A 26,781-nucleotide genomic window follows, 5' to 3' on the forward strand; every position below is an offset into this window, starting at 1 on the left:
AAACAGGTGAATGTATATTGTGAAAAGGCTTCCTCACCTTTGTTGCCCACACGTCCACTTCCCACATCCTTCCCTACAGAAAAAATTCCCCAGTGCTATTGAGAAATAATTGACATATATCACTGTGTAAGTTTAGGGCACACAGCAAGATGGTTTGATTTATTGTCCAGTGGTTACTGCAATAGATTTAGGTAACATCCATCTTCTCATATAGACACAATAGAGAGAAAAGAAGACAAAGGAAAAAAATTCTTGTGATGAGAACTCTTAGGATTTACTCTCTTAACAACTTTCTTGTATATCACACCTGGTAACTGTCATCATGTTGTTCATTACATCCCTAGTACTTATTTATCTTGTACGTGGAAGTCTGTAGCTTGACCACCTTCCACATTCTGGTATCCACAATTTCTATGGGTTTGGTGTTTTGTTTCTTTGTTTTTGTTTTAAATTCCACATGTAAGTGCAATTGTACAGTATTAGTCTTTCTCTGTCTGATTTATTTCATTTAGCATAACGCCTTCAAGTTTCATCCATGTTGTCACAAATGGTGAGATTTGTTTCTTTAGGGTGAATAACAATGTTCCATGGTTATGTATATATACTACAACTTCTTTATCCATTCGCCCATAGATGGACACTTAGGTTGTTTCCATATCTTAGCGATTGTAAATAATACTGCTATGAACATGGGGGTGCAGATATCTTCTTGAGTTAATGTTTTTGTTTCACTTGGATATATTCCCGGAAGTGGGGTTGCCAGATCATATAGTTGTTCTATTTTTAATGTTTTGAGGAAACTTCATACTGCTGATTATTTATATAAATCATTAATTTCTATCAGTATAGATTGGTGGATGTTAATTTTGTACTTTGGATTATAATTCAATACTATCATGCTATTTTGTTCATATTGTTCCAACTTTGGACATTGGAAACTTTTCAGTTGGCTTCTCTATTTCATTGACACACCAATCATCATTTTGATTTTTGAGCATTTACTCTTGGCCACTACAATATGCCCCCAGGCTCATCTTTTATGTTCTCTGCTCCAGGTCTACAGTAAGCCTTCTCTCCTTTTCTTGGAGAATTAAATTATAAACCAAGACCTGGTTCCTGGGTATACTCATTACTACTGGGATGCTGTCGCTTCTAGGCCTTCTCTGCAGACAGAGCTAAGAAGTATATGTACATACACTTAACTCTACAAATATATGTGTATCTACATTAAGTTAAGTGAGTTCATGCTGATTTATCTCCAGGTGATATTTCTCATTTTTTGCTTTTACAAACATGACTGAAACTAACGACTTTACTTACATGTATGTAAGTAAATATGTAGGATAAATTCACAAAAGTGGAATTGCTAGGTCAAAGGGGACAATACATTAGTGAATTTGATAGACAGCTGCTAACCTAAACTCCTCAGGAGGGTTTTAAATACATATTTCCATTAGCAATATAGGATAGTACCTATTTTCTTATAGCTTTGACAGCTGAAAATGCTACCAAAATTTTAAAGTTTTGTCAATCTGACATATGACATTTCTGTGTAGTTTTAATTAGCATTTTCCTTATTATCTTTAATGCTAAACTTTTCATTTAAGAATCACTTGTACTTATTTAGTCATATCCTTGGCTTACTCTTCTATTGAAGTATTGGTCTTTTTCTCCTTGTTTTTTCATGCTTTTTTTTTTTTTATATTATAGAACTTAATTGTTTGCTGGTGTCTGAGATACAATAATCTCCCCAGTTTCTTATTCTTTTTTTGATTTTTCTCTTGGTATTTTTTCTTTGTAGACTTTTGGTTTTTATATATCAACTTTAATTATCTTTGTCTTTATGGCTTTGGAATTTTGAGGCATAGTTTTAAAGGTCTTCCCCATCCAAGGTTATAAGGAATTTATCCATGTTTTCCTCCAACATTTTTACAGTTCCATTTATTTTACATTTACATTAAGTAAAAAAAGTGATCCACTTGTAATATACCATGGTTTATGGAAATACAGAGGGTTGGATCCAATTCTATTTTTTCTAGATGGACACAGTATTATTTACTAAATAGTACATCTTTTCACCATGGATATTTCAGATGTCATTTTATAAAATACTGAATTTCAATGCTTGGGTCTATTTCTAAACTTTCCATTGTGTTCTATTGGTCTGTCTCTTTAGTCATTAACCACTGTGTTCAAATATTTGAGATATTATAACACTACACTACTATTCTAATCCCAAGATAGGCTATAGTTTATTATACTTTTTATTTTTTTAAGTTTATTTATTTTGAGAGAAAGAGATAGTGCATGTGCACAAGAAGAGGAGGGGAGAGAAGAGAAAGAGGCAGAGAGGGAGGAGAGAGAAACCCAAGCAGGCTCCACACTGCCAGTGCAGAGCCCGATGCTGGGCTTGAACTCATGTGAGATCATGACCTGAGCCAAAATCAAGAGTCGGACACTTAACCAACTGAGCCACCCAGGAACCCCTACACTTTTTAAGGACAATTTGTATTTGCTTATTTTCTATATTTTTGTTAGAATTACCTTGCCTAGTAAGCCACCTCTAGGCAAAAACATCAACAAAAAACTTGGTAATTTTATTGCGATACTATTATTATACATTAACTTAGTGAGATTTAGCATTTTTTTTTGATGTGGAGTATTTCCATGAATATTGTCAAGTTCTTCCAAATGTTGAAATCTTCCTTGTGACCTTTAAAAGTTCTCTGAAGTTTTTTTCATATAGAACTTGTACATTTCTTTTTAAAGTTTATTCTTAAAAAGTTTGTCTTTTTTGTTAGAGCATATATTTTTTTCTTCCATTAAATCTTTGTTTTTATACATAAGTATATATTTTTAAAATTATTATTAGATTTCCTTAACTTTTACTTAGTGTTCTTTTTCTGTTTGAAGAGCCCATCTAGGATACCACATTACATTTTGGAGTCATGTCTCCTGAGGTTTCCCTAGAGTGATAATTTCTCAATCTTTTTTTTTTTTTTCAATAGCCTTATTAGTTTGAGGAGTACTGGTCAGATAGTTTGTACAATGTTCCTCAGTTTGGGTTTGTCTAGTGTTTTCCTCATGGTTGACAGGACTTATGGGTTTTGACAGCTTTGCCTATTTTTAATAGGATTGTTTTCTTATTGTTGTTTTGAGAGTTCTTTACATGTTATAGAAACAAGTCTTTTGTCAAATACCTGATTTGCAGATTTTTTTTTTCTCTGTAGCTTTTCCTTCCTTTAAGAGTGACTTTAATAAAAGAAAAGATTTAAAATTTGGTGAAATCTAATTTATCAGTTTTTTCCTGTATGGGTCATGTTTTGGGGGTCATGGGTAAGAACTCTGTAAAACACCAGGCCATGAATATTTTCTTCGAATTTTTTTCCAAAAAATCCAATTAGAGCTAAGTGTATCAAGTAAAGGGTTTAGGCTGATGTGTATTTTTTTTTTTAGCATAGGTGTTCCAATATTTGTTGAAAAGATTGCCCTGTTCAGTTGAATTGCTTTTGCATATTTATCAAAAAAATCAGATGACCTTTTTTGTGTCTGTATTTCGGCATTCTGTCTTCTGTTCCTTCTGTGTGTTGTCTTCACTAATTCAACATTGACTTTATTTTTTTAACTTTACAATAAGTCTTAAAATTGGGTAGTATGATTTATGCAGCTTTATGCTTATTTTTCAAAGGTGCTTTAGCTATTCTGAGTCCTTAGCCATTCCATGTAAATTTAAAAATCAGCTTGGTATATCTAGAAAAAAAATCCTGCTGGGATTTGGATTGATACTGCATTAAATGTACAGATCAATTTGGGAAGAAGTGACATCATTACCATGTAGAAACTTCTAATCCAACGACACTGAATGTTTTCCATTTATTTGGGTTTTCTTTTCTTTGATCATCATTTTGTAGTTTATAGCATACAGATCTTGTACATTTTTGTTAGATTTATACTTAAGTATTTCTTTTATTTTTTGAGCTATTGTGAATACTATTTATTAAAATTTTGATATACAATGTATATGGCTAATACACTGAAATACAATTGACTTTTTGTATTTTGACCTTATTCCTGCAAACTTGCTTAACTTATTAGTTCTAGGATTTTTTTTTATTCTGTGTATTTTTTATATAGACAATCCTTTCATCTGAGAATAGGGACTGTTTTATTTCTTCCTTCCCAATCTTCATGTATTTTATTTTTCTACTCTATTGCACTTATTGCTAAGAATTCCGTCCTATGTTGAATAGGAGTGCTAAGAGTAGACATTCTTGTCTTGATCCTGATTTTATGGGGAAAGAACTTGGTCTTTTACCACTAACTATAATGATAGGTTTAGGTATTTTGTAGATGTCATTTATGACGTTGAAAAGTATCATTTCTTGTCTTAGTTCTCTGACATTTGTAAAATAATGGATGGATGTTGTGTTTAGCCAAATGTTTTCTCTGTATCTATTTATATCATCCCATGTAGCTCGGCCTCTTTTGATCATTTACATTGATGAAATTTTCAAATATTGAACCACCAGTGAATTTCTGGGATAAACCCCAATGGGTTGTGTTATTTTTTTTTATATGTTGCTTGATTCATTTTGATGATATTTTGTTGAAAAAATGTTTTGTGCATGTTCATGAAGGATATTGGTCTGTAATTTCTCCTCCCCTTCCTCCTCCTCCTCCTCCTCCTCCTCCTCTTGCTGTTGTTGCCTCCTTTTTTCCCTCTCTTTTTTTTCATACTATCTTTGTCAGGTTTTGGTGTGAAGATAACTCTAGCCCCATAAAATGAGTTAGGAAGAACTCTTTCTCTATTATTTCTAGAAGAGATTATGTACAATTGGTGGCATTTATTCATTAAATGCTTGATAGAACTTTCCAGTGAAAATACCTGGGCCTGCAGATTTTTTACTAGAAGTTTTGAGCAACAAATAATTCAATTTCTTAAATAGTTCTAAGACTATCATGTCATAAGTTTCATCTTGCACAAGTTTTGCTGGCTTGCGGTTTTGGGGGACTTGGTTCATTTCCTCTTTGTTTTCTAATTTATGTATATAAGTAGTATTCTCCTAATATCCTGTTAATGTCGGCAGAGTCTGTAGTGATATCCCCCTTTTTTAATACCTGGTAATGATCTGTGCCTTCTATCTCTTTTTTTTTGTTTCTGAGACAAGTTTTTCTTCATGTTTAGCAATTTTATTGATGTTTTCAAATATCCAGATTTTGGTTTCATTGATTTTTGTCTATTTTTTTTTTTTTTTACAATTTCATTGATTTCTGTTCTTTATTATGTCTTTCTTTTCTGCTTGATTTCTGCTTATTTTTTAAAACTGCCTTTTAAGTTCTAAGTTTAGATTGTTAATTTTAGACTTGTTTTATAATATAAGCATTATATTATAAATATATAATACAAACTTCCCTCTTCTCATGGACTCAGCTCTGCCACATAAATTTTCATACATTTTATTTTTACTTACTTAAAAGTCTTTTCTAACATCTGTCAAGATATATGACCTGCATACTATTTAGAATTGCATTGTTTGATATGTTTGAAGCTTTCCTGATATATTTCTGTTAATAATTTCTTGTTTAATACCATTATGATCAGAGAACATATTTGTATAATTTCAATTATTTTAAATGCAAAGTTGTTGTATGGCCCAGGATATGGTCTGCCTTGGTGAATATTCTATGTGCATTTGAAAACAATGACTATTCTGCTGTTTGGGGGTAGACTGTTCTATAAATGTCAATTAGACCCAGTTGGTTGATGGTGTTTTTCTTTTGGGTTAGCCTGTTTGTAGTCCAGTCAGTCTCTTGAATTTGTGAGCTTATGCCTTTTGCCAAATTTGGGAAGTTTTCAGCCATTATTTCTTCAAATGTTTGTTTAGCAACATCCTCTTTCTCTGGTCCTTTTGGGACTCTAACAATATGGATATTAGAACTTTGGTTGTCCCACAAGTCTCTGAGGTTTTGTTCATTTGTTTGCCAATCGTTTTTCCTCTGTATTATTCAGACTGGATAATTGTTATCACTTCATATTCAAGTTCACTAATTTTTCCTTTGTCTTCTCTCCATTATATTCTTTCTACCTAATGAGATTTTGATTTTGGTTATTATATAATTTCATTCTAAAATTTCCATTTGTTTCTTCTTTATACCTTCTATTTCTTTCATGATTCTTTTTAACACTTATTTCAAGGATGTTCATGATTGTTCACTTAAGCACTTTTATAATACCTATTTTGAAGTCTTAAACATATAATCTCAATATCCATTTCATCTTATTGTCGGCACCTATTTCTTATATTCCATGCAAGTTGAGATTTACACAGTTCCTTGTTTGCCAAGCGATTCTGGCAATGGTATTGAAAAATTATTGTTTAGAGATATATAGTACTCAAAGATTCTATAAATATTTGATCTTTGTTCATGAGAGGGAAAAAAAAAACAGCCTTAGTCTGATCAGTTAATATCATACAATTTTTTTCATTATCAAGTATAATTATTTTTTCTCCTGTTGGTACTATTATTTATCTGTAATGTAGCACTATATACTTATGTATAAGCAAAGATAAAATTCCCCCACTTGCAGAGAAGAAAAATAGTGTTTTCCTTTTCTCACATACAAGAACTACTAACTCTTCCCTTGTAAGGTTGACTAAAAGCAGGAAGCGTGCATAAGGCATGAGTGGCTTCTCTATTAGTTTTGCTAATTCACTTAAAATTTCTCCTCCTAGGGGCGCCTGGGTGGCGCAGTCAGTTAAGCGTCCGACATCAGCCAGGTCATGATCTCGCGGTCCGTGAGTTCGAGCCCCGCGTCAGGCTCTGGGCTGATGGCTCGGAGTCTGGAGCCTGTTTCCGATTCTGTGTCTCCCTCTCTCTCTGCCCCTCCCCCGTTCATGCTCTGTCTCTCTCTGTCCCAAAAATAAATAAAAAACGTTGAAAAAAAAATTAAAAAAAAACAATTTCTCCTCCTAGAAACTGATACACAAAATGTGACCACAATAAGGCATCTATATATTTTGCCACAGTGATGGTGACAATTCTTTAGGAGGAGCAAGGTCTTCTACCTGCCGAACTAAAAAAAAAAAGAACTAAAAACAAGCAAACGACCAAAAAGAAAAGAAAAGTTTTAAAAAAGGAAGGAAGGAAGGAAGGAAGGAAGGAAGGAAGGAAGGAAGGAAGGAAAGAAGGAAGGAAGGGAGGAAGGAAGGAGCTATCAACTGACATTAGCACGTCTTTCAGTTGAGACACAAATACCTTTATGTTTATAGTGCTCATGGCCTTTTCATTATATACTGGGAGATTCAAGTTCTAGTTCTGCCACTTCACAGCTTGCAACCCTGCTCTGTGGACTACTTGCTCAGCTCTGAGATAGTGGTTATAATACCTCCCATGTGGGAGTTGCTCTGAGATTCAATAATGCATGTTAAAGATTAGAACCAAACATAGTGCCTAGCACACAGAGTTGGCAATATATCAGTGATAGATTTCCTTCTTTTCTTCCTTCCAAGAAGCAATCCTATTTATTCTGAAATAAAAGTTATCACATTTAAAAGGGCTCTAAGGAAGATCCGAATTTCCTATAGTAACTCATTCTATAGAAAATATAGAAATATATAAGAAAAAACTTATATATAAGTTATATAAGAAAAAAGTCACAAAATCTAAGTGAATGTGAGTAATGTCCATTTAATGGGGTTTAGATATTGACTAAAGTTACCTCCTCTCATTAATCATTCTGAGATATCTAGTAATACTTGTAGGTTAGATGAAATGAAACATCTCAAATAATTAAAAAATACCTAAATAAATGTGAACTACTTGACATTTTGGGGATAGATGGCATTGACACGATTTTTAAATGAAGTTAACATATCTTTGGCAAGTTAAGAGAACTTTAGCATTATTTAACACTACTTGAAATTTTACAACTTAATGAAGGTATGAACCAGATCTTTGATCTACCTGGGGAAAAAAAAAACATAATTTTCATTAAAGGAATTACAATAAAATTAGGAACTTTTGTGTAAGAACATTCATTTAGACAGTGGACTAAATGTTTTCTTAAAAGAAAAAACAATGTACTTACTTCTAAGATTATGAAGTAACATATCTAGTAAAGTCATAAATTTTGAATATTGAGTAACAGAAAAGTCCATTCCTCTAGCCCACAAAAATCCAGATACATAATAATCTAGTAGAATGGCTTCCTTTAAACAGGTTTGAAGGTTTTTGAAATTCAAAAACTTTTTCAGTTTTCTGTAACGAAAAGAAAAATCCAGACATTAAAATCAGATTAGTGAACATTTCCTCTTCTACGTTTTAAAAACGCAGATATTTTTCTTGAATTAAAATTATATAACGCCCTGAATCTAAAAATATCCCTAAGTTACGTCAAAATCCTAAGTCTAAAATGACATTCAAAAGGGAAACAGAAAAAACAACAACAACAAAAAAGGAAACAAGAGAGGTAAGAAAAGAAAGAGATGAAGAGCACAAGCATGAGCACTCTTTTTGGGCTTCTTCCTCCACTTCTTCTATTCTTCTCATTGTTCTCTTCACCTTCTTCCTCTTCTTCCCCTTCCATCTTCCAAGTATAGTACCTTTGCTAGCATTTTTTTTCTCCAAAATTCAATTCCTTTTCCATTTATCTGATCAAATTTATTTCTGACAATGTTCTGGAACTGTATTGTGAAATATTTGTTCTGTTTTCTTTCTTTTTTTAATATTTACTTCATTTTGGGAGAGAGAGAGCATGAGCACGTGGGGGAAGGGCAAAGAGAGAGGGAGGCACAGAATCCCAAGCAGTCTCCGCAGCTGTCAGGGCAGGAGCCTGAAGTGGGTCTTGAACTCAGGAACCTTGAGATCATGACCTGAGCTGAAACCAAGAATCAGACACTTAACTGACTAGCCACCCAGGCGCCCCTGTTCTGTTTTCTTTTTTAAAGAATTCCAATTATGTCTATTTTACTCATTTTGCCTATAGCTATAATTTCTGTTAACCTTCAAAAATTTTTTCAAATCATTGCCTTTTCATTTATGTATCTTTCTCAATACAGTTCCTTAGTGTTTTCAGCAGTTTCAAACCCTTGGGCTGCTTATAGATCTCACCTCTATAAGAACTTTGTTTTCTATTCTTTGCTGTTTTACATGTTTTATCACCTTTTATCTCTTGTTATTTCTTCCTTGAGTTTTTGTATCTCTGTTTTATGCTCTTGTTGTGATTGTTTCATAAGTTTCTTTTTAGTTCGTGATAAATATTTGACAGTATATTTTATGTACTCATGGCTATGTTCATTTGGTTGTATTTTCTTTGTCTGCCAGGTTTTTTACCCCTTACTCTTCAATTATTTAAAAATTTTTTTTAAATATTTATGTTTGACAGAGAGAGACACAGAGCATGAATGGGGGAGGGGCAGAGAGAGGAAGACACAGAATCTGAAGCAGGCTCCAGGCTCTGAGCTGTCAGCACAGAGCGTGATGCAGAGCTCGAACTCACAGACTGTGAGATCGTGACCTGAGCTGAAGTCCGATGCTCAACCGACTGAGCCACCCAGGCGCCCCTCTTCAATTATTTTTTAAATGTCTTTGTTTGCATATTCTTTGTTTTGTACTCAAACCTGGCCAAGTGACAAGCTACAAAATAAGTTTGTTCCAATTATTCCAGGTTATTACTCTTTTTTCAATTAGTGGGTTAAAAGAAAAGAAAAAAGTAGGATAGATATTCATTACCATCACATAAACAATCTATTTCTTGTAAATATGGCAATTATCTGTTCCAAGCCTGTGCCTCCTCATCCTGATGTTGCATACAAGCGTTCTTGAAATGGCACTTCAGGTTTTTCTTCTGATCTAGGAGAATACTTATCTTTTTTTAAGCTCATTCTAAGATCTTTAACTATGTATATCCTTCTTGCTCTTTCTCCTCCACTCCTGCTTGATCTATAATGCTTCTGGCAATCATCCTCACATTTTGTAGTTTGGATTTACAGCATTCCCCTTGTTTGGACAAAGAAGTGATTGGTATTTCCTCATTGCTTAATAGATTTCTGAGGGAGCATATGTGGGTATGTGACAACTTTATACTGCCATTTTCACAAACAGGAAGTCTTTATTATTAATAATATTGAAATAGATTTTATGATCAGAATGATAAATACAGCAGGATTAAACAAGTTTGGGAACAAATGAGGCTGGTGTTGTGTTTAACTCTCTAACATCCATCTCATCTATAGTGGTATCAAAGTAGACCTCAATGCCAAAAATGAGTTCTGACTCTTCTAAACCAATTGTGATACTCTCACCCCCATCCCATCATGCCATAAAATGGCATTCCGTATATGTATTCCCTATAGTAACTATTGGTGTATGGTGAACACTCTCCTAAAAGTGTTTGAATTCATAACTAAGGATGAGGTTTACTTTCTTCTGTGGAACAGAAATACAAAAAAAGTAAATAAATACATTTGACCACTACTGGTACCCATCTTATAATCATAAGAAAAATCAGTCCCCAAATTATACTCATTTCTTGATGATACCACTGAGGCCTTGCATCAATCAACTCTGGACTCAATCTATCTCTGAAAGTGCTGTTATGTATATTTTACATATACATAACATTGTCTTCTGTTTCCAACAGTTAGTCTTCCTTCTAACTGCACTCTTCATCTGCCATCTCCATACATTTTTTAAATATTAAATATTTGACCTAAATAGTTACATGTGCTCCTTGCCTTTCATTTTCATTTTTTCAGTGTTTTACTGTATGTAAATGAAGGCAACTACTTGTCTAAGAATATCTTAGTGAAACTTCTTTGGCATCCCTGTATCTTTGCTCTCCCTCATCCCCCTGCCACCACTTCCCCTAGTACCTTTGAATCTTAACCTTCAACTTGAATTGCAGGGCCGAATATTAACCATTTCTATTCTTTGTTCAGTCATTTCACCCCAAAGGAGATTATGCAGGGAAGCACTTGGAGCAAGATGCTGCCACAGTCTGAATGCAAAGCTTCCACGCATTTTACTGGCAAACTTGTAAGTTTTTCCTCTGGGGATAAGAAGAGATGGGACATGGGAGAGGGGAGAGATGGCTATTGTTGTGGCATTAGAGACTACAGGAAAAGAGAAAGATGCTTCACAGGGATCTAGGAAATTGTGCTATAGTGATAGGTGATGTAACTATCAACTTTGTCTCACCAAGAATTCCAGTGAAAGCATTACATTATTCCTACATGCTCTTGAAATTGGAGTGCATCTTATTTTTTAAATATGATGACATGCAGAAATAAGCCTTAAGGCAGGAGCTGCACAGCGCATGAAGGCCCAGTTATGGAAAGGTTATTAAAAGATCTTTCAGGGTTATTTCTGTGTTCAAATAGTTATTTTCAATTTAGTCCTTATCCTTTTTTTCAAAAAGGATTTGGGCGGATCTGTAAAAAATCAGGGTTACATTAAAAGCATGAATGATTGATAATAGGAGATCATGAGAAATGTATGCAGACATTTAACTTCACTTGAAGTGTACTCTAGAAATATGTTTTAATGATACTATAATGTTTCATTTGGTTGGCTGCTTTCATGAAACACAATTTTTAATTTTAAAAGCTAAGGAAATGTGCTGATTTCCTGTAATTTATTTAAATAGGTTTATAGCTTTGTAGACTGTATGATTTTGGCATACTTCTGTCACTTGGTGACAGGATACCTAAATTATATTTCTGTCATTTTGAAAGGTATGTAATCCCCATTTATAATAATGCTATTTTAAATAGAAATGAATGATTGATTGCAAATATTTCAGGATTACTGTTCTAAAAATCACATAAAGAACCTCAAGAAAATTACTTTGCGAAGAAATGGCTCCTGACATAACACTGTCATTTATCCAAAATTGATATCCTAAAATATGAGATTACTTCAGGTGAATTCTATTAATGAGAAAGTCTAAAAGGTCAACCTGCATTGAACCTCGTTGCTTCTATACTGCTAACTTCTGTATCACCCTCTGTATCATTTCTTTTATCCTAGAAGTCACCTCTTAAAGACTGAAAATACTTTTAAAATTTAAATATTTAACAACAAACAGAGCCAATAAGTGGAAAAGAAAAAGATTGTCACACAAGGTATGGGATGCAGTAAAACTTAAAATTTGGTAAGAAATGAGTCTAAAAACAATTTGTTTGCAATACCTTTTATTTAATATTAATTGCATTTAATATAACATCTTTAATATTTAATACAAATAAATTGTAAAATATATTAAATATCTGTCATTTGCATCATATTATTTTGCCCAGTATTAAATAACCTATGTTCTGCATTTCAATGACCAACATTTGAGATTACCTAGAAATGGAAAATAATATTTTATTTACTAAGCACAAATAATCAGGGATACCATTACAATGAATGCAGTTTACTAATCAATTCTCACACTAAAAACCAAAATTCCCAATGGGTATTCATTTCTTTAAAAATGGTAAAATCATCATGAGATACTTGTTTAAATATCTGTGAAATTTTTTAATTGACTGAGTAATACTTATAAAGATATAGATAGTAAGCAGTATGGCCAAATCACAGGTCACCAGGATTTCTAGCAGGATTTGCAGGCCCTGAAGGTAAAGAGCATCGTGGGAAAAGGCCTGTCAGTGTCATTTGCCTGCTCTTAATATGCCTTCTCTTCTCAGATTTCTCTTCCAGCCAGTACATCTGTCATATTTTCTTCTCAGTAGTAAATCACCTCTATTTCACAATATTTGTAAGATCTGCAAATGACAGACACTGACAGGATCATTTTCTGTTTGTCCATTATGGTCCACAATACCCTAACATCCGGACGACAGGCCTACAGAAATCTTATGAGACAGTATAATCCAGAACATCACATCATTCCCACTCTCTACACATTATAGTCAATGAGGTTTCCATTATTAGAGCAACATAACTTTTGAAATGACTGATTATTCAAAACACGTTTTAGGAACTTGTGTGTCAGATATATCTAACTAGAATTCTAAGTAAATAATTTGCTGTAGAAATCAATGGCCTTAAGAATGAGATGTACATATACTAGAATTGTTGCCCATAAATTCAGTTTTACTCACATTTTTAGGCAAAATATATGAAATCAGAGTATTTAGTATAGCTTCATATCTGATAAAAATCCCAGGTAGATGGCTTAATACTCAGGATTTCCAAAATATTAAAATGTATTGATTATTAATATTACAAAAAGTACAACTTATCCTTGTCACAATGAGACAGAAGACCTAAAGGTTATTGTGCATATTGAAAGTTTTATGAATGAAAAAGAAAAGAAGCAGAAGACAGCATATGTTAAAGGCTGCTTTTAACAATAAATCCTTACTCTCTCTTAACATTAACACATTGATCTGAAACACATTTCTCCCACAAAGAAGATAGCTGAGCAGTGTAAAAAGTCAGTTGTTTGAGAATTTTCATGTTCCAGACTCTGGATGGAGATATATATAATTATATATACACATAATCTCCAGAGTATATATATTTGCCTGATACAATAACTCTTTTTTAAAAAGTTTAAAATTTCTAATAGCATTTCATGGCCATTTATAGATGCAGAACTAGAACTGTTCTAGATTTGGTTGTAATATTGAAGTGCTTACTGTTGAACTCCATTTATGTCTTCTGTTAGCATTTCAGTGATTTGAGCAGCTGAAAGAAAATCTGGAGACAGAATCTTTTCATGCTCCTGGAATTCAGCATCTCTCTACCAACAACAACAACAAAAAAAGGTGGAATGAGTTATTTCAATCACATGTTCTACATATTAATCCAATGATATGAAAATTTGTTCTGTGTTCTAGTTGCAATAAGAAATAAAATTTAAATATGACAGTCTTCCAGGTAATCATTTTTCTCCTCTGTTTTCAAGTAATGGTACCTCTCTTCTGAAAAGTTGAATTTCTAGTTAATTTGTCTTTTACACATATTTAAAACTGGGTGATGGCTTTCAGTTAACAAACTTCTTTATGATAGTTTGGCTATCATAAATATGATATTTATGGCTATCATAAGTAATGCTGCAATAAACATAGGGGTGCACGTATCCCTGTGAATTAGTGTTTTTGTATTTTTTGGATAAATACCCTGCAGTGCAATTACTGGATCATAGGGTAGATATATTTTTAATTTTTTCAGGGACCTCCATACTGTGTTCCAGTGGCTGCACCAGTTTACATTCCTCCAGATAGTGCATGAGGGTTCCTTTTTCTCTACATTCTCACCACTTGCTATTTCTTATATTTTTGATTTTAGCCATTTTGAGGTGATATCTCATTGTAGTTTTGATTTGCATTTCCCTGATGATGAGTGATGTTGAGCATCCTTTCATGTGTCAGTTGGCCATCTGGATGTTTTCTTTGGAGAAATGTCTGTTCATGTCTTCTGCCTGTTTTTAATGGGATTATTTGCTTTGGGGGTATTGAGTTGTATCAGTTCTTTATATATTTTAGATACTAACCTTTCATCAGATGTCATTTGCAAACATCTTCTCCCATTAGTATTTTGCCTTTTAGTTTCAGTTAGTTTTGTTGATTGTTTCATTTGTTGTGCAGAAACTTTATTTTGACGTAGTCCTAATAGTTCATTTTTGCTTTTATTTTTCTTGCCTCAGGACATATATTTAGAAAAATGTTGGTATGGCCAATGTCAGAGAGATGACTTCCTGTGCTCTCTTCAAGGATTCTTATGGTTTCAGGTGTCATATTTAGATCTTTAATCTATTTTCAGTTTATTTTTGGGTATGGTGAAAGTGGTCCAGTTTCACTCTCTTGCATGTGGCTGTCCAGTTTTCCAACACCATTTGTTGAAGAGACCATCTTTTTCCCATTGTACATTCATTCCTCCTTTGTTGAAGATTAATTGGCCATACAATTGTGGGTTTGTTTCTGGGTTTTCTGTTCTATTCCATTGATCTATGTGTCTATGGTATGCCAGTACTATACTGTTTTTAAGTACTACTGCTTTGTAATATAACTTGAAACCTGCAATTGTGATACCTCCAGTTTTATCTCTTTCAAGATTGCTTTATTTGAAATCTTTTGTGGTTCCATACAAATTTTAAGATAGTTTATTCTAGTTCTATAAAAAATGCTGTTGGTATTTTGATAGGGATTGCATTAAATCTGTAGATTTTTTGGGTATTACATACATTTTAACATTGTTATTCTTCCAATCCATGAGTATGGAATGTCTTTCCATTTTTTTGTGTCATCTTTCATTAGTGTGTTATAACATTCGGAGTATAGGTCTTTCACCTCTTTGGTTAAGTTTATTCCTAGATATTTTATTGTTTTTGGTGAAATTGTATATGGGATTGCTTTCTTAATTTCACTTCCCACTGCTTTATTATTAATGCACAGGAATGCAACAGATTTCTGCACATTGATTTTGTATCCTGTGACTTGACTGAATTCATTTATCAGTTCTTATAACTTTTTGGTGGTGTCTTTCAGATTTTCTATATATATAGTATCACATCATCTGCAAATAGTGGGTTTTACTTCTTCCTTACTAATTTGGATGTGTTTTATTTCTTTATGTTGTCTAATTGCTGTGACTAGGACTTCCAATACTATGTTGAATACAAGTGGTGAGTGAACATCCTTGTCTTGTTCCTGACCTTAGGGGAAAAGCTCTCAGTTTTCACCATTGACTATGATATTGGCTGCGGGTTTTTCATATAAGGCCTTTATTATGTTGAGGTATGTTTCCTCTAGACTTACTTTGTTGAAGTAGGAATAGATATTGTACTTTGTCAAATACTTTTTCTGCATCTATTGAAATGATCATATGGTTTTTATCCTTTCTCTTATTGATGTGATGTATCACGTTGATTGTTTTATGAATATTGAACCACACTTGCATCCTGGGAATAAATCCCACTTGATTGTGGTGTATGATTTTTTAATGTATTATTGGATTCGGTCTGCTAATATTTTGTTAAGGATCTTTGCATCTTTATTCATGAGCGATAGTGGTCTGCAGTTCTCTTTTTTTTTTTTTTTTTGGTGGTGCCTTTATCTGGTTTTGGTATCAGAGTGATTCGGGCCTCAGAGGATGAATTTGGAAGTTTTCCTTCCTCTTGTATTCTTTTGGTACAGTTTGAGAAAAATAGGTGTTAACACTTCTTTAAATGTTTGGTAAAATTTGCCTGTGAAGCCATCTATCTGGTCCTGGACTACTGTTTACTGATTACTGATTCAATTTTATTGCTGGTAATTGGTCTGTTCAAATTTTCTATTTTTTCCTATGGCAGGTTACATGTTTCTAGGCAATCCAACAAGGAGATAATCACCCAGCAGTGACCAGCCTGCCACATGCCTCACCCAGATAAGCTGAAAACCCAGTGCAACCAGGGGTAGCAGGGCCACTTCTTTATTCTAAGAGTTTTGGTCAACAGGATTGGACACCAATCCTCAACACAATACCAACATTCCAGAACTGCCATAAGGACACATCTACCCAGCACTGGAAAAGAAAGAAAAAGGGTTAGAAGCTGGAACTCTATTGTAGGGAAAGCATTTGGTGGATCGAATGTGCTGCTTATGGCGAGAACTTCCCAGAGAGTCACCAAAGGGCTGATCTTCCCCTCATATGTGTCTTGGTTTCTCCCAGTGACAGTCTAAAACCACTGTGGGGCTCGGAGCACTGGATGATCAGTTTTACGTGTGCATCCCAGACAAGCCAAAAATGAATTATCATGGGGGAGATCTCCTCTATGGGACTGACACTTCCCTCAGTTCTGAGTCATCTAAGAACACCTTCTGGTGGGAAGGAGCAAGTGTCCTTTGTCTTTGGAGCTAAGTGAATCAGTCTCTTATTCTAGCTAACAGGCTTAAGAAAAACTGTCCAAGAGCTGAACCAGAGTCTTATGATTAAAATGAGACTAGGTTCAGGGCCAGCTAAAGAAATTTAGAGCACAAAGAGAATAGGAAGTGAGAACAGGTCCCCATATCAGTTCTCCCAGGATTTCTTTTCTCCAGTGAATAGACCAGTTATTCAGAGAAGCACAGAGGCAAAAATTACATTGGCATTAAACCAACTCTGTTTCCCAGAGGAGGAACTTACTGATCCTAAAAGGTCAAATAAGCGGTGCTGTGCAGACTTAATTTGGGGGTACAACTGTTCCTCTGAGGGTCCCCTCATAATCACCAAGATGATTCAGGCAGCCCAGGTCCAAGGAACCCAGAAGTGGACCATTCAAGTGGGTCATTGGCTTCCCACAGGATGGAAATCAAACATGAACCAAGAGGAAGAACAGAGTTTAGACAGAGAGACATAGAGAGAACATATAAACAGAGAGACACAGAGAGAACAGATACAGACAGAGGATCTGAAAAACTCAGAAAGGAAAGGAGCATGAGTCCTATCTTTGCTTGAGTATTCTGGATTTTTTATGGAGGACAATGGTCTAGAATATGTATCTTCTTAGGCATCCAGGAATCGATAAAACAAGAATGAGTCAATTTACAAACTTTAAAAAATATCTACATCTTCCTCATTGTGCTTGGGCTTCAAGAGGAGGCAAAGAAAAGTAAAACAAAACAAAACGAAACAACTTGTTAGCCTCACTATCTTAACGTCTAGTGGAAGGAACAAACCAAGGGTGACTTTAAGACAAGAAAATAAAATGAAAAGTGAGCCATAATAAAGGAACAAGAACAGAGACAGGCCAAGGAAAGCCTATAGACAGGAGGTCCAGAAATGGACGTTGGTGAGATTGGGCAAGAATGATGCCCCAGGTGGATGAATCGGCAACAGGATACTTGGGGACTGGTTCTATAAATATCAACTAATTCACACAATGGTGCCATGGATACAAGTCAGGGACTAGTTGGATCTAAGTGGGAAGTGGGCATTGGAAACATATTGTGGGAGACCTCAAATTTAATAATTAAATAAATATTTGCTGATTACAACATGCAAGATACTGCACAAGAGATCACAAATATTTTAGACTTTGGCTGGTCAAAGAGTGATAGGCTGAAGAGTTTGTTTTTACTAATATAGGGAATAAGGAACCCATGAAATTTTTTAGCAGTCAAGTGACAAGATAAAATTGTGCTTTAAGGAAAGGCATTTTGTAGGAGGGTGAAGGACAGACAGGAGCAGAGAAAGGACTTAGAGGAGAGTTCGATGAAAATGTTTTTGAACTTTTCAGGAATGAGGCACCAGACTGCACTGGGTTCCTAGCAGTGTGCATGAAAAGAAAGGGGTGAATGCAACATATTATATATGGGGGACTACAAGAGGCCAGAATGAATAGAGGATATGAGTTTTTGAAATAGATGACTGAAAGAGAAAGGCGGTGATTCTTAGGGCCTCCAATAGCACCTATGCCACCTTTGTGTGACCAGGCAACCTCTGTGAGTAGAGGATGTGTTAAAAGGTTTAAGGCTGATACAGCCCTGCCTCTAAGTGCACTACTTGTGAATACAGTAGTTTTACCTCCTGTTCAACCCTCAGCCATGTCCTGTTGTTCAGAGTTGAACAATGTCTGTAAGAACCATACGTGGCACTCTCATTACACCAATAAAAATGGAAGCATCAGAAGATGATGCTGGTTTTAAGAAGGCAACGTGATGAGTTTGATTTCAATGGTTGAGTTTAAAGTGGAATATGCATATCAAGGAAGAAATGCTTAGAAGGTAATTAGAAATGGTAGACTCAGAAAGGTCAAGTTTTAAAATGTTGCTTTAGGAGTCACTCCAAGTGTGAGGATGGATCAAACTGCCTAGAGCCAGAGCATGAGGACAAGAGCTGTGAATGGGGGATGGAAGAGGTGATGGAGAAGTAGAAATAGGAAGCAGCAGCTCCACAAAAATCAAGAAATGTGAGATTTGGAGGGGTGGGGGAGGGAGCAAATGTTTTCAACGCAACAAATGGTTAATTATCCTTCTGTGTGAATGGGTTCCAATAAATAAGAACAGCAACAAAATGCTTTGCTATAGTTAACAAGATAACATCCCACATTTTCCTTATTTCTTTTCAAGAGTAGAGAAATCCCAAAGCTAACACTTATTGGGAATGGTAATAATCTTAATGTTTGTAATTTAATATTAAATTATTGTATTTTTATTTTTAAAAATCTAATTCAGACATACAATAATGTACTTTATTACCTATCTTTTTGTAACCCAGGGTTAGCAAATTAAACTAGGTCATTCTATTAGATTATATACTCAATAAGAAAAAAATACTTTTATTACCTAATATATTATCTTGCAGCTAGTAGGCCCTCAGATACTTGTAAATTGAGTTATATGCACTCAGTTTTTGGATAGGACAGCATTTTAGTCTGTAACATATGACTATATATTTGTTAAATGTTTGTTGGTTATGTTTTTTATTATTGGCAGTAAAGTATAATTATTCTTGTACTGTCAACTCCATTAGACTGTAATTTTATCAGGGACAGTCATTCAATCTTTTACTTCTTTTTAGAATTCTGCAGATCCTAGTCATGTCAACATAGGTTGTTAATCAACTGCCTGAATTCATCTCTATCATCTGATGCCATTATAGGTGAAGGAGCAAGATGAACAGTAGGACTTGGACCTGGAGGGCTCATGAGGCTTTGACTACCGACTAATTTTGTGACTTACAGCAAGTCATTTGAACCTAGGTTTGAGTTCATGTTAAATATCATTATGATATTTTAACAAAGATTGCTGTCATTATTAACAAATAAAAATATGCATGAAAAGTACATTGTACATTCAATAAATTTTATTAGATGTGAAAATGTTCACACAGACATTAGAAGAAAATAGGTCACACAAGAGCTGTCTGAAAGAGACTACAACAATCTTAAACCTTTTTTACAATAATAACTCTAGCTAAGATGCTCAATATTAGTGTCTCTCTTTTTGCTAAAACTCGACAGCTTACGATAATCATCTTGTAGGAGGGCTGGTTTTGTTGTTGTTTTCTTTTGTTTTAAATTGAATTCCTGAACCTATTTTAAACTATAACTCTTTTTTTGTTTGTTTATATGCTGCCTTGCACTTGAAAGAATATAAGGTGGTAAAAAAATCTTTAATCTTTCAACACATATATTCTGACTTACAAAAATTAAAGATACAATAGAAAATTCATGAATAGCCTAATAAAAATGTGGATATATAATTTGGTTTTCTCTGTAAAATTACATCTCTGACTAGAAAAATATGTAAGCTAAACTTCACTGTAACTCATTTTACTCCACCACCTGGTGGATTTTAGCAATTATTCCAGAAGCAATAAAATTGTAAGCTTAATATTATTTGCCAGATAATCTTGTCTCTGAATTTTTTCTCTAACTCACCTAAAATTTCCACATTGTATATATGTCTTTCTTCTAGAATTAAGCTTTCGGGGCATCTTTCTACACATCACCGGTAGTATCTCAAAAGATTCTTAATAAATGTTCATTAAAAGAAGGACAACACAATTCATCAAACATGACTAAAGAGGGGTTTCACAGTCCTAGAGAACATAGACTAGTCTGCAATTTCCACACTCTGAAAGGCTCTCTTCAAGCATGAAAATAAATGTACTAAGAAGCAGCGCTGTGTTGAATGATGTCAGAGCCTAAGGCAAAAGGAAAACTCAGTAGTTCTGATGCTGTCTCTATGTAAAATTTTGATCCATTATGGGCTTTTTGTATTAACTTTCAATTTTTAAAAAATGCCTTCAACTAAAGTTCATCTTGACTACTAAATTTTGGCATCCCTAAATTTTGTGCCCAAGGAGACTGCCTCACTCACCTCACTACAGTCCAGGCCATCCTAAGGAGCCAATGTAAGAAAAAGAAAAATATATATTTTTTTAAATAATAGATGAAAGAAGGATAAGTCAAAACAAGAACTAGATCTTTAAAATAATGAATACAATAGGCAAAAACCTTTGGCAAATGTGATTAAAAGAAAAAATAACTATATGTCACATTATATGGAAATACATTTGGAAATTATAAGACAATGGGTGATTTCCTAGAATATAGAAGTTGTCAAATTTGAGCAGAGGTGAAAAAGGCAATGGAACTGACCAAATTAAACTGGAAGTCTACTTTTTAAAAAGTCACCATGCTCGCACAGTTGTACACTTGAAGTTCTACCTAACAATCAGGAAGACATAAATTCTGTTAGTCTAATAATTACAGACTGTAGACAATTTATTTGTAAGCAGTCAGCATAGTCCACACAGAAAAACCTAAACTAGAGCAAAATGGAAATTATAAACCAAAATCATTAATGAATTCAGATGCAAATATTTTAATTAAAATATTGTCTTAGAAAGTTGTGTCCAACAGTGTACTCAAAGAAAAATAAGCTGTGACCAAATAAGGTTAATTTCAGAGATGCAAGGATGGATCATCATTAACAACTGCAGCATATTTTTTATGTCAAATTAAATGATTAAAATGGTATAATTATATAAGTAAATAATGAGCAAGCATTTGCTGGAATTCAGCAGCAAAACTCTTAGTAAAACATAAATAGAAAAAAAAAAACTTAAACACAAAAATAATTGTTTGCCAAAACATCAGATTGAATGGTGAAAAACTGAAGTCATTCTTACGAAACCAGAAACTAAAAAGGGATGTTGGTCAGTAACATTATTGTAATTCAACACTCTACAGAGAACCTAACTAATATAATAAGAAACTAAATATGTGTCTTAAATATTGAAAATGAAGAAATAAAAAATCGTTATTTGAAGATTACAGGGTTGCATACCTAAGAAACCTGACATTGTACTAACATGGTTTGAGTTAATAAGAAATTTGATAAGATGGTTACATAACATAAATATATAAAGGCCAATGGCTTTTCTCTATATTAGAAACTAATCAGAAATGGAAATGGTAGAAACTTGATTAAACTATACTTGGTTATAAATATAATAAGAAAGATATAGACCTAAAGAAGTTATAAACTTTATCAAAAGTTTAATAAAAAGGCTTAATAAAGGAGATTCACTGGAAAGTTTCAAATTAAAAAATTAAATCCTTCCCACATCATAAATGTAATGTGATGACAATTTTGAATCTCAATTGTATCATTCTGGAAACTTACAAAATAATTTTTTAAAATTATGCAAGAATACATACATCTTCAAGAAGAAAAATAGTGAGTGAAACCTTTCCAAATTAGGTCACTGGAAAAGAAAGGATATTAAAAATATAATAATGTACAATATATATAAGTTTTCGGAAATTCAAAAATACATACATATATATATATATATACACACACACATATATACATACATATACATTTATACACATACATGTATACATATATAAGTTTGGATTCTCTATTCTGTTCTACTATTCTGGCCATCCTTGCATTTATTCATGTGTATATACACATGTGATAGTGACAGTCCATTTTCGATGGAAAGAGAGGACAGTTTATTTAGTAAATGAAGTTGGCATAACTGATGGTTCATGTCTAGAAGAAGATAAAATTAGATCCTCATTTCAAATATACCAAATATATCTATCAAAAATTCATTGTAGCGATGTTAAAGACATAACTGTAGTAAAATAAAACTTTTTTTTAATTTATTTTTTTAACGTTTGTTTACTTTTGAGACAGAGAGAGACAGAGCATGAACAGGGGAGGGGCAGAGAGAGAGGGAGACACAGAATCTGAAACGGGCTCCAGGCTCTGAGCTGTCAGCACAGAGCCCGACGCGCGGCTCGAACTCACGGACCGTGAGATCATGACCTGGGCCGAAGCCGGACGCTTAACCGACTGAGCCACCCAGGCACCCCGTAAAATAAAACTTTATATGTTAGAAAAATATTAAAGTTTACTTGCATAACCTTAAAGAGCTGAAGAGAGGAGAAGCAGGACTTTTAAAATAAGAGAGGAAACTCAAAGACCACTAGTAAAAAGAAAGACAAGCCCAAATGTCTGTCAATATCTCCAAACCCACAGCCACTATTCCCAGAGGTTCTAAATGTTTTATAAATAATACTACTGCATATTAACATTTTGAAGAACATTAGTACTATCTTCTCAACAATATTTTAAAAAGTAATATTTTTGGCATCCTCCCCATGGTTCTGCTCAGGTTTTCCCACGGTATGTGCTAAAAATGGTTTCAATAAATATCTCTTGAGTGATACAGAAATTGCAAGACCCTGATCATCTTGCTGCTCAAGTTGAGCCCCAAGAGTTTTTCTCTAACCTGTTGATGATGCAGTGAAGGCTGCTTTCAAGGTCTGTAGGGAGATCACCTAATGCAGAGAGAATTGTCTATGGCCTCCTCCTGGACATGTTGAAGATCTCCAAGACAAGAAACACTACCTTTCCACCCAAGATTATGTAAGTGCCCTTACTTCAGTAAGTAAGATAAAGTCTCGAAGGCACTGAGTAAATGTCATACATTAGGAATGGGGTAACACTTAGAGACATAATTCAGAAGAAGCAATTGGGCAATAATCATTTATGTTTTCTTTTAGGTCTCCAATGTGAGTTGAAGTATAGTCCTTTTATGTATATACTACTTAAATGATTATATTTCCTAAACAGTATTATTTTTAAGATACTAAGAAAGTCAGTTTATGTATGAACAAGCTACTGATAAAAGACTAATGATTACAGTCTAAGTATTCATTTGTAAACTCATTTATGATTTAATTTATAAATATTTATAAACACCTTTCATTTTCAGATCTATACATAGCAAACATTTTCAGATTTTTGTCATTTTTGTCTAGTCTTATGAATTTACACAGGCATTTCCAAAACATTTAGTCTTATCTTCTAGAGGGAGGCATTTACTCCCCATGTTACTAAAGAAACTGGAATGTCGAATTCAAAAAGTTGGCAAAAATAGTTTATGCAGTGTTTACAGAAAAAAAAAAAAAAATCCTGGACCTGCATCTCATGCCTGCTTGTTCACAGTATCTCAATAGATTTTGGTTTATGATAAGTACCTTCCTTGGAGTATGTGAGACCACCTGTGATTTTAATTAGTTATTATGTTTTACTGAGTGCCTACTATGTGATCAGGATAATTGATTGTTTTTATTCTAGGTACTGACAACACATAAATCTGGAAACCTCAAACTACTGGAAGCTTATGCTTTATTTTTGATCGACTTGGCGAAAAAGGAAATATTTCACTACTGTTTGGCTCAGATGACTTAGATGGTCTACTGGCTAAGTCAATTTGGATACAGAATATATTAGAAATGACACCATAAGGGACTAGGTCTTGGGGGATCAACTCTGGAAAGAATCTGAGCTGAGCTGCTTTTCAGTATCTAACTGAAAAGCAGTAGCCTTGGGAAGAGACTCAGAGAGGTCTTTGCCATCTTTTCCATCTGCCCCCTAAAACACATTGTGGGCACCAGTGGACTGCAGGCAGGCCTTGTCACTCTAATGAATGCTAGCTGGATGGATCAGCTGGCTTCTCTGTGACCTACAGGAACTCTGCTTTCATTAGAATGGAAAATGGCATTCCTACCAAGCAGCATATCATATGCCTGTTCCTTTCAGTACAGGCTAAGTGAGTACAGCTAAGTGAGTCCAAATTCCATCTAGATTTCTTCAGTTTGTTACTAACTAAAAGAGTGAGCATTTTCTGAATTGCTTATTACAGGGAATACCTGCTCCTCCAGGAAATTAACAAATGGGCCCACTGACAGGTGCTAACATGGCAGATAATCATCTAAGGTCTATAACTAACTCATTCATCTGACCCAACCAAAAAAAAAAAAAAAAAAAAGGTGATTTTTTTTTTTTCATGGAGTATTGCACTTCTTTGCATCTTTAAAAACGATTTTTTTTTTAAGTGCAGATTCATTAGCCCCAAATTTATCAGTCTTCTTGGAAAGGACATATCTACATGGATAAACAAGTATATGCAGTGTACAATGCCAAATGAGCATTTTCTTAAGTAAGTTTTTGTATATATTTAAGTAACACAATTTAATTGGGAAATTTCCTCTGCCACTTTTGAAACTGTATTACTTACATTAGAGGTCACAAGGGAGTAACTAGCTTAGTAACCAGTTTATCACATTAAAATGTGTTTTTAATATATGCTAATTTCAAAAGGCTCATAGGAGAGCCAGCATGCTTTAGCGGTCTGCATACAGTATTCAGAAGAATCTTGATTGGGAACAGCTTGTATATATCTCTGAAGCCAGGCACTAAATTATTGACTCCGTGTTTCCTCATTTATAAAATAGCAGCTAATACTTATCTTCTGAACACAAAAAAATGTTATTTAGACTAATAAGAGAGTTGAGCATAGCAATGTTAATTATAACATTATTATGCACCTTCAGTCTTAAAAAAAAAACAACTGAAGACAAACTTCATAGAACAACATGATGGACTCAGTGCATGAAGATTTAAACTTTTTTTTTTTTTAGCAATATCTGGCAAAGCAGATATGTCCTTAATTAAAATCATAGCATACTAAGCTTATGAGTAATTAAAGTTACCTAAAATCCATTTATTATTGAGAGCTGGTGTTGGGAGGGGTCTAAAGATAAACCTTTTCTTTTTTTAATTTTTTTTTTCTTTTAACACAGGAAACCACTGGGACCCAAGGAAGTTAAATAACTTTCCTAACGACAAGCTGATGCTGTGCAACTAAGCCATAAGCACAAGGTCGAGTTTCCAGCGCCCCTCCTTTGTCCTATCATGTGTTTCTTTATTTAGAGAAGTGATAAAATAGCCAGGGAGACACCAAGCCCTGGCCTTCAAATATTAATCTACCAACAATGAAGAGTTATTATTCCATGACCTTTGAACAGTAAGAACAGTGATCACTGCAAAAAAATCAGTAGCACTTTCCAAAAACGGACCGGCCCATTTTAGATTCCAAGATCCCCTTTCAAGTGCAGAGAAGCGAAGAGAAGCGCGCCGTCGTGAGGTCGCGGGGACCCGAAAACGTCCAAGGGAGTTATTTCTACAGTTTCTACCCGAGGGCACTTCGCGCGGTCTGCGGCAGGGCTCGGGGGCGCGGGGCGGTGCCTCCGTGATCCCCGCCTGTCTCTGGGACCCCGACGCCGCCCTAGGCCCGCTCTCAACCCGACCTCATCCCGTGCCGCACTCCCAACCCGGGCGCTGGGGGCCGACCTCAGCCGCGGACCCTGCGGGCCCGGGGCGTGCACTCGGGGGGTCGCGGGTGCGGGGAAGGAGCGGCGTACCTCTAACTCCGGTGTGGTTCCCGCCGGGGTCGTCGCCGCGGGGGTCGTTCCCCCGGGAGTAGTCCCCACAGACATCGTCAATAACTCGCCGCGGAGTTGCGGCCTTTCGTCGCCTAGGCAACCGGGGCGGGGCCGGGGTCTAGGTCTGGGGAACAGATTCATCTGCGAAGCGGCTTCCGGGTCGGCAAGAGGGCCCCTCTGGGAAAAGGCAGGGGCGGGGGCGGGGCCGGGGCGGCCGGAGACCCGGGTCCGGCTGCTGCGGGCAGCTCTGCGAAGTCCCCTCACAGCAGAGCTTTGAATCACCGGGTAGAGAGACAGGCTCCTTCCTTTTAGTAAGAGTGAAAGCAAGGGGGGGGGGGGGGAAGGCAATTTAAATGGCAGTATCTAATGCTAACATAGCCAGTTCTCAATAAATACTGAAATGAGACATATTATTGGAACTTGATCATTGATTGGTATTGAGATTTTACTGTATTGGTATTGAGAAATTACTGTAATTTTAAGGTGTTATTGTCACGTTTAGAAGGAGAAAGAAGTGTCGTATTAGAGATACATATTGAAAGATTTAGTGT

The 26,781-nt window shown here is 34.9% G+C and overlaps 1 protein-coding gene across 1 annotated transcript in view; it reads right to left on the reverse strand.

Moving 5' to 3' along the window:
* The window catches only part of CABCOCO1 (ciliary associated calcium binding coiled-coil 1), a 119,660-nt gene extending 93,145 nt beyond the window's left edge, over positions 1-26,515 (reverse strand). The window contains exons 1-3 of the mRNA XM_030334054.1: positions 26,210-26,515; positions 13,650-13,753; positions 8,090-8,259 (exon numbers count right to left, since the gene is read on the reverse strand). Of these exons, the coding sequence (XP_030189914.1) occupies positions 8,090-8,259; positions 13,650-13,753; positions 26,210-26,371 (436 nt within the window). The 5' untranslated portion in view covers positions 26,372-26,515. The remainder of the gene's footprint in view (positions 1-8,089; positions 8,260-13,649; positions 13,754-26,209) is intronic.
* Positions 26,516-26,781: the final 266 nt, after the last annotated feature.

This window comes from Lynx canadensis, chromosome D2 (genome assembly GCF_007474595.2).
Source record: "Lynx canadensis isolate LIC74 chromosome D2, mLynCan4.pri.v2, whole genome shotgun sequence".
Classification (NCBI taxonomy): domain Eukaryota; kingdom Metazoa; phylum Chordata; class Mammalia; order Carnivora; family Felidae; genus Lynx; species Lynx canadensis.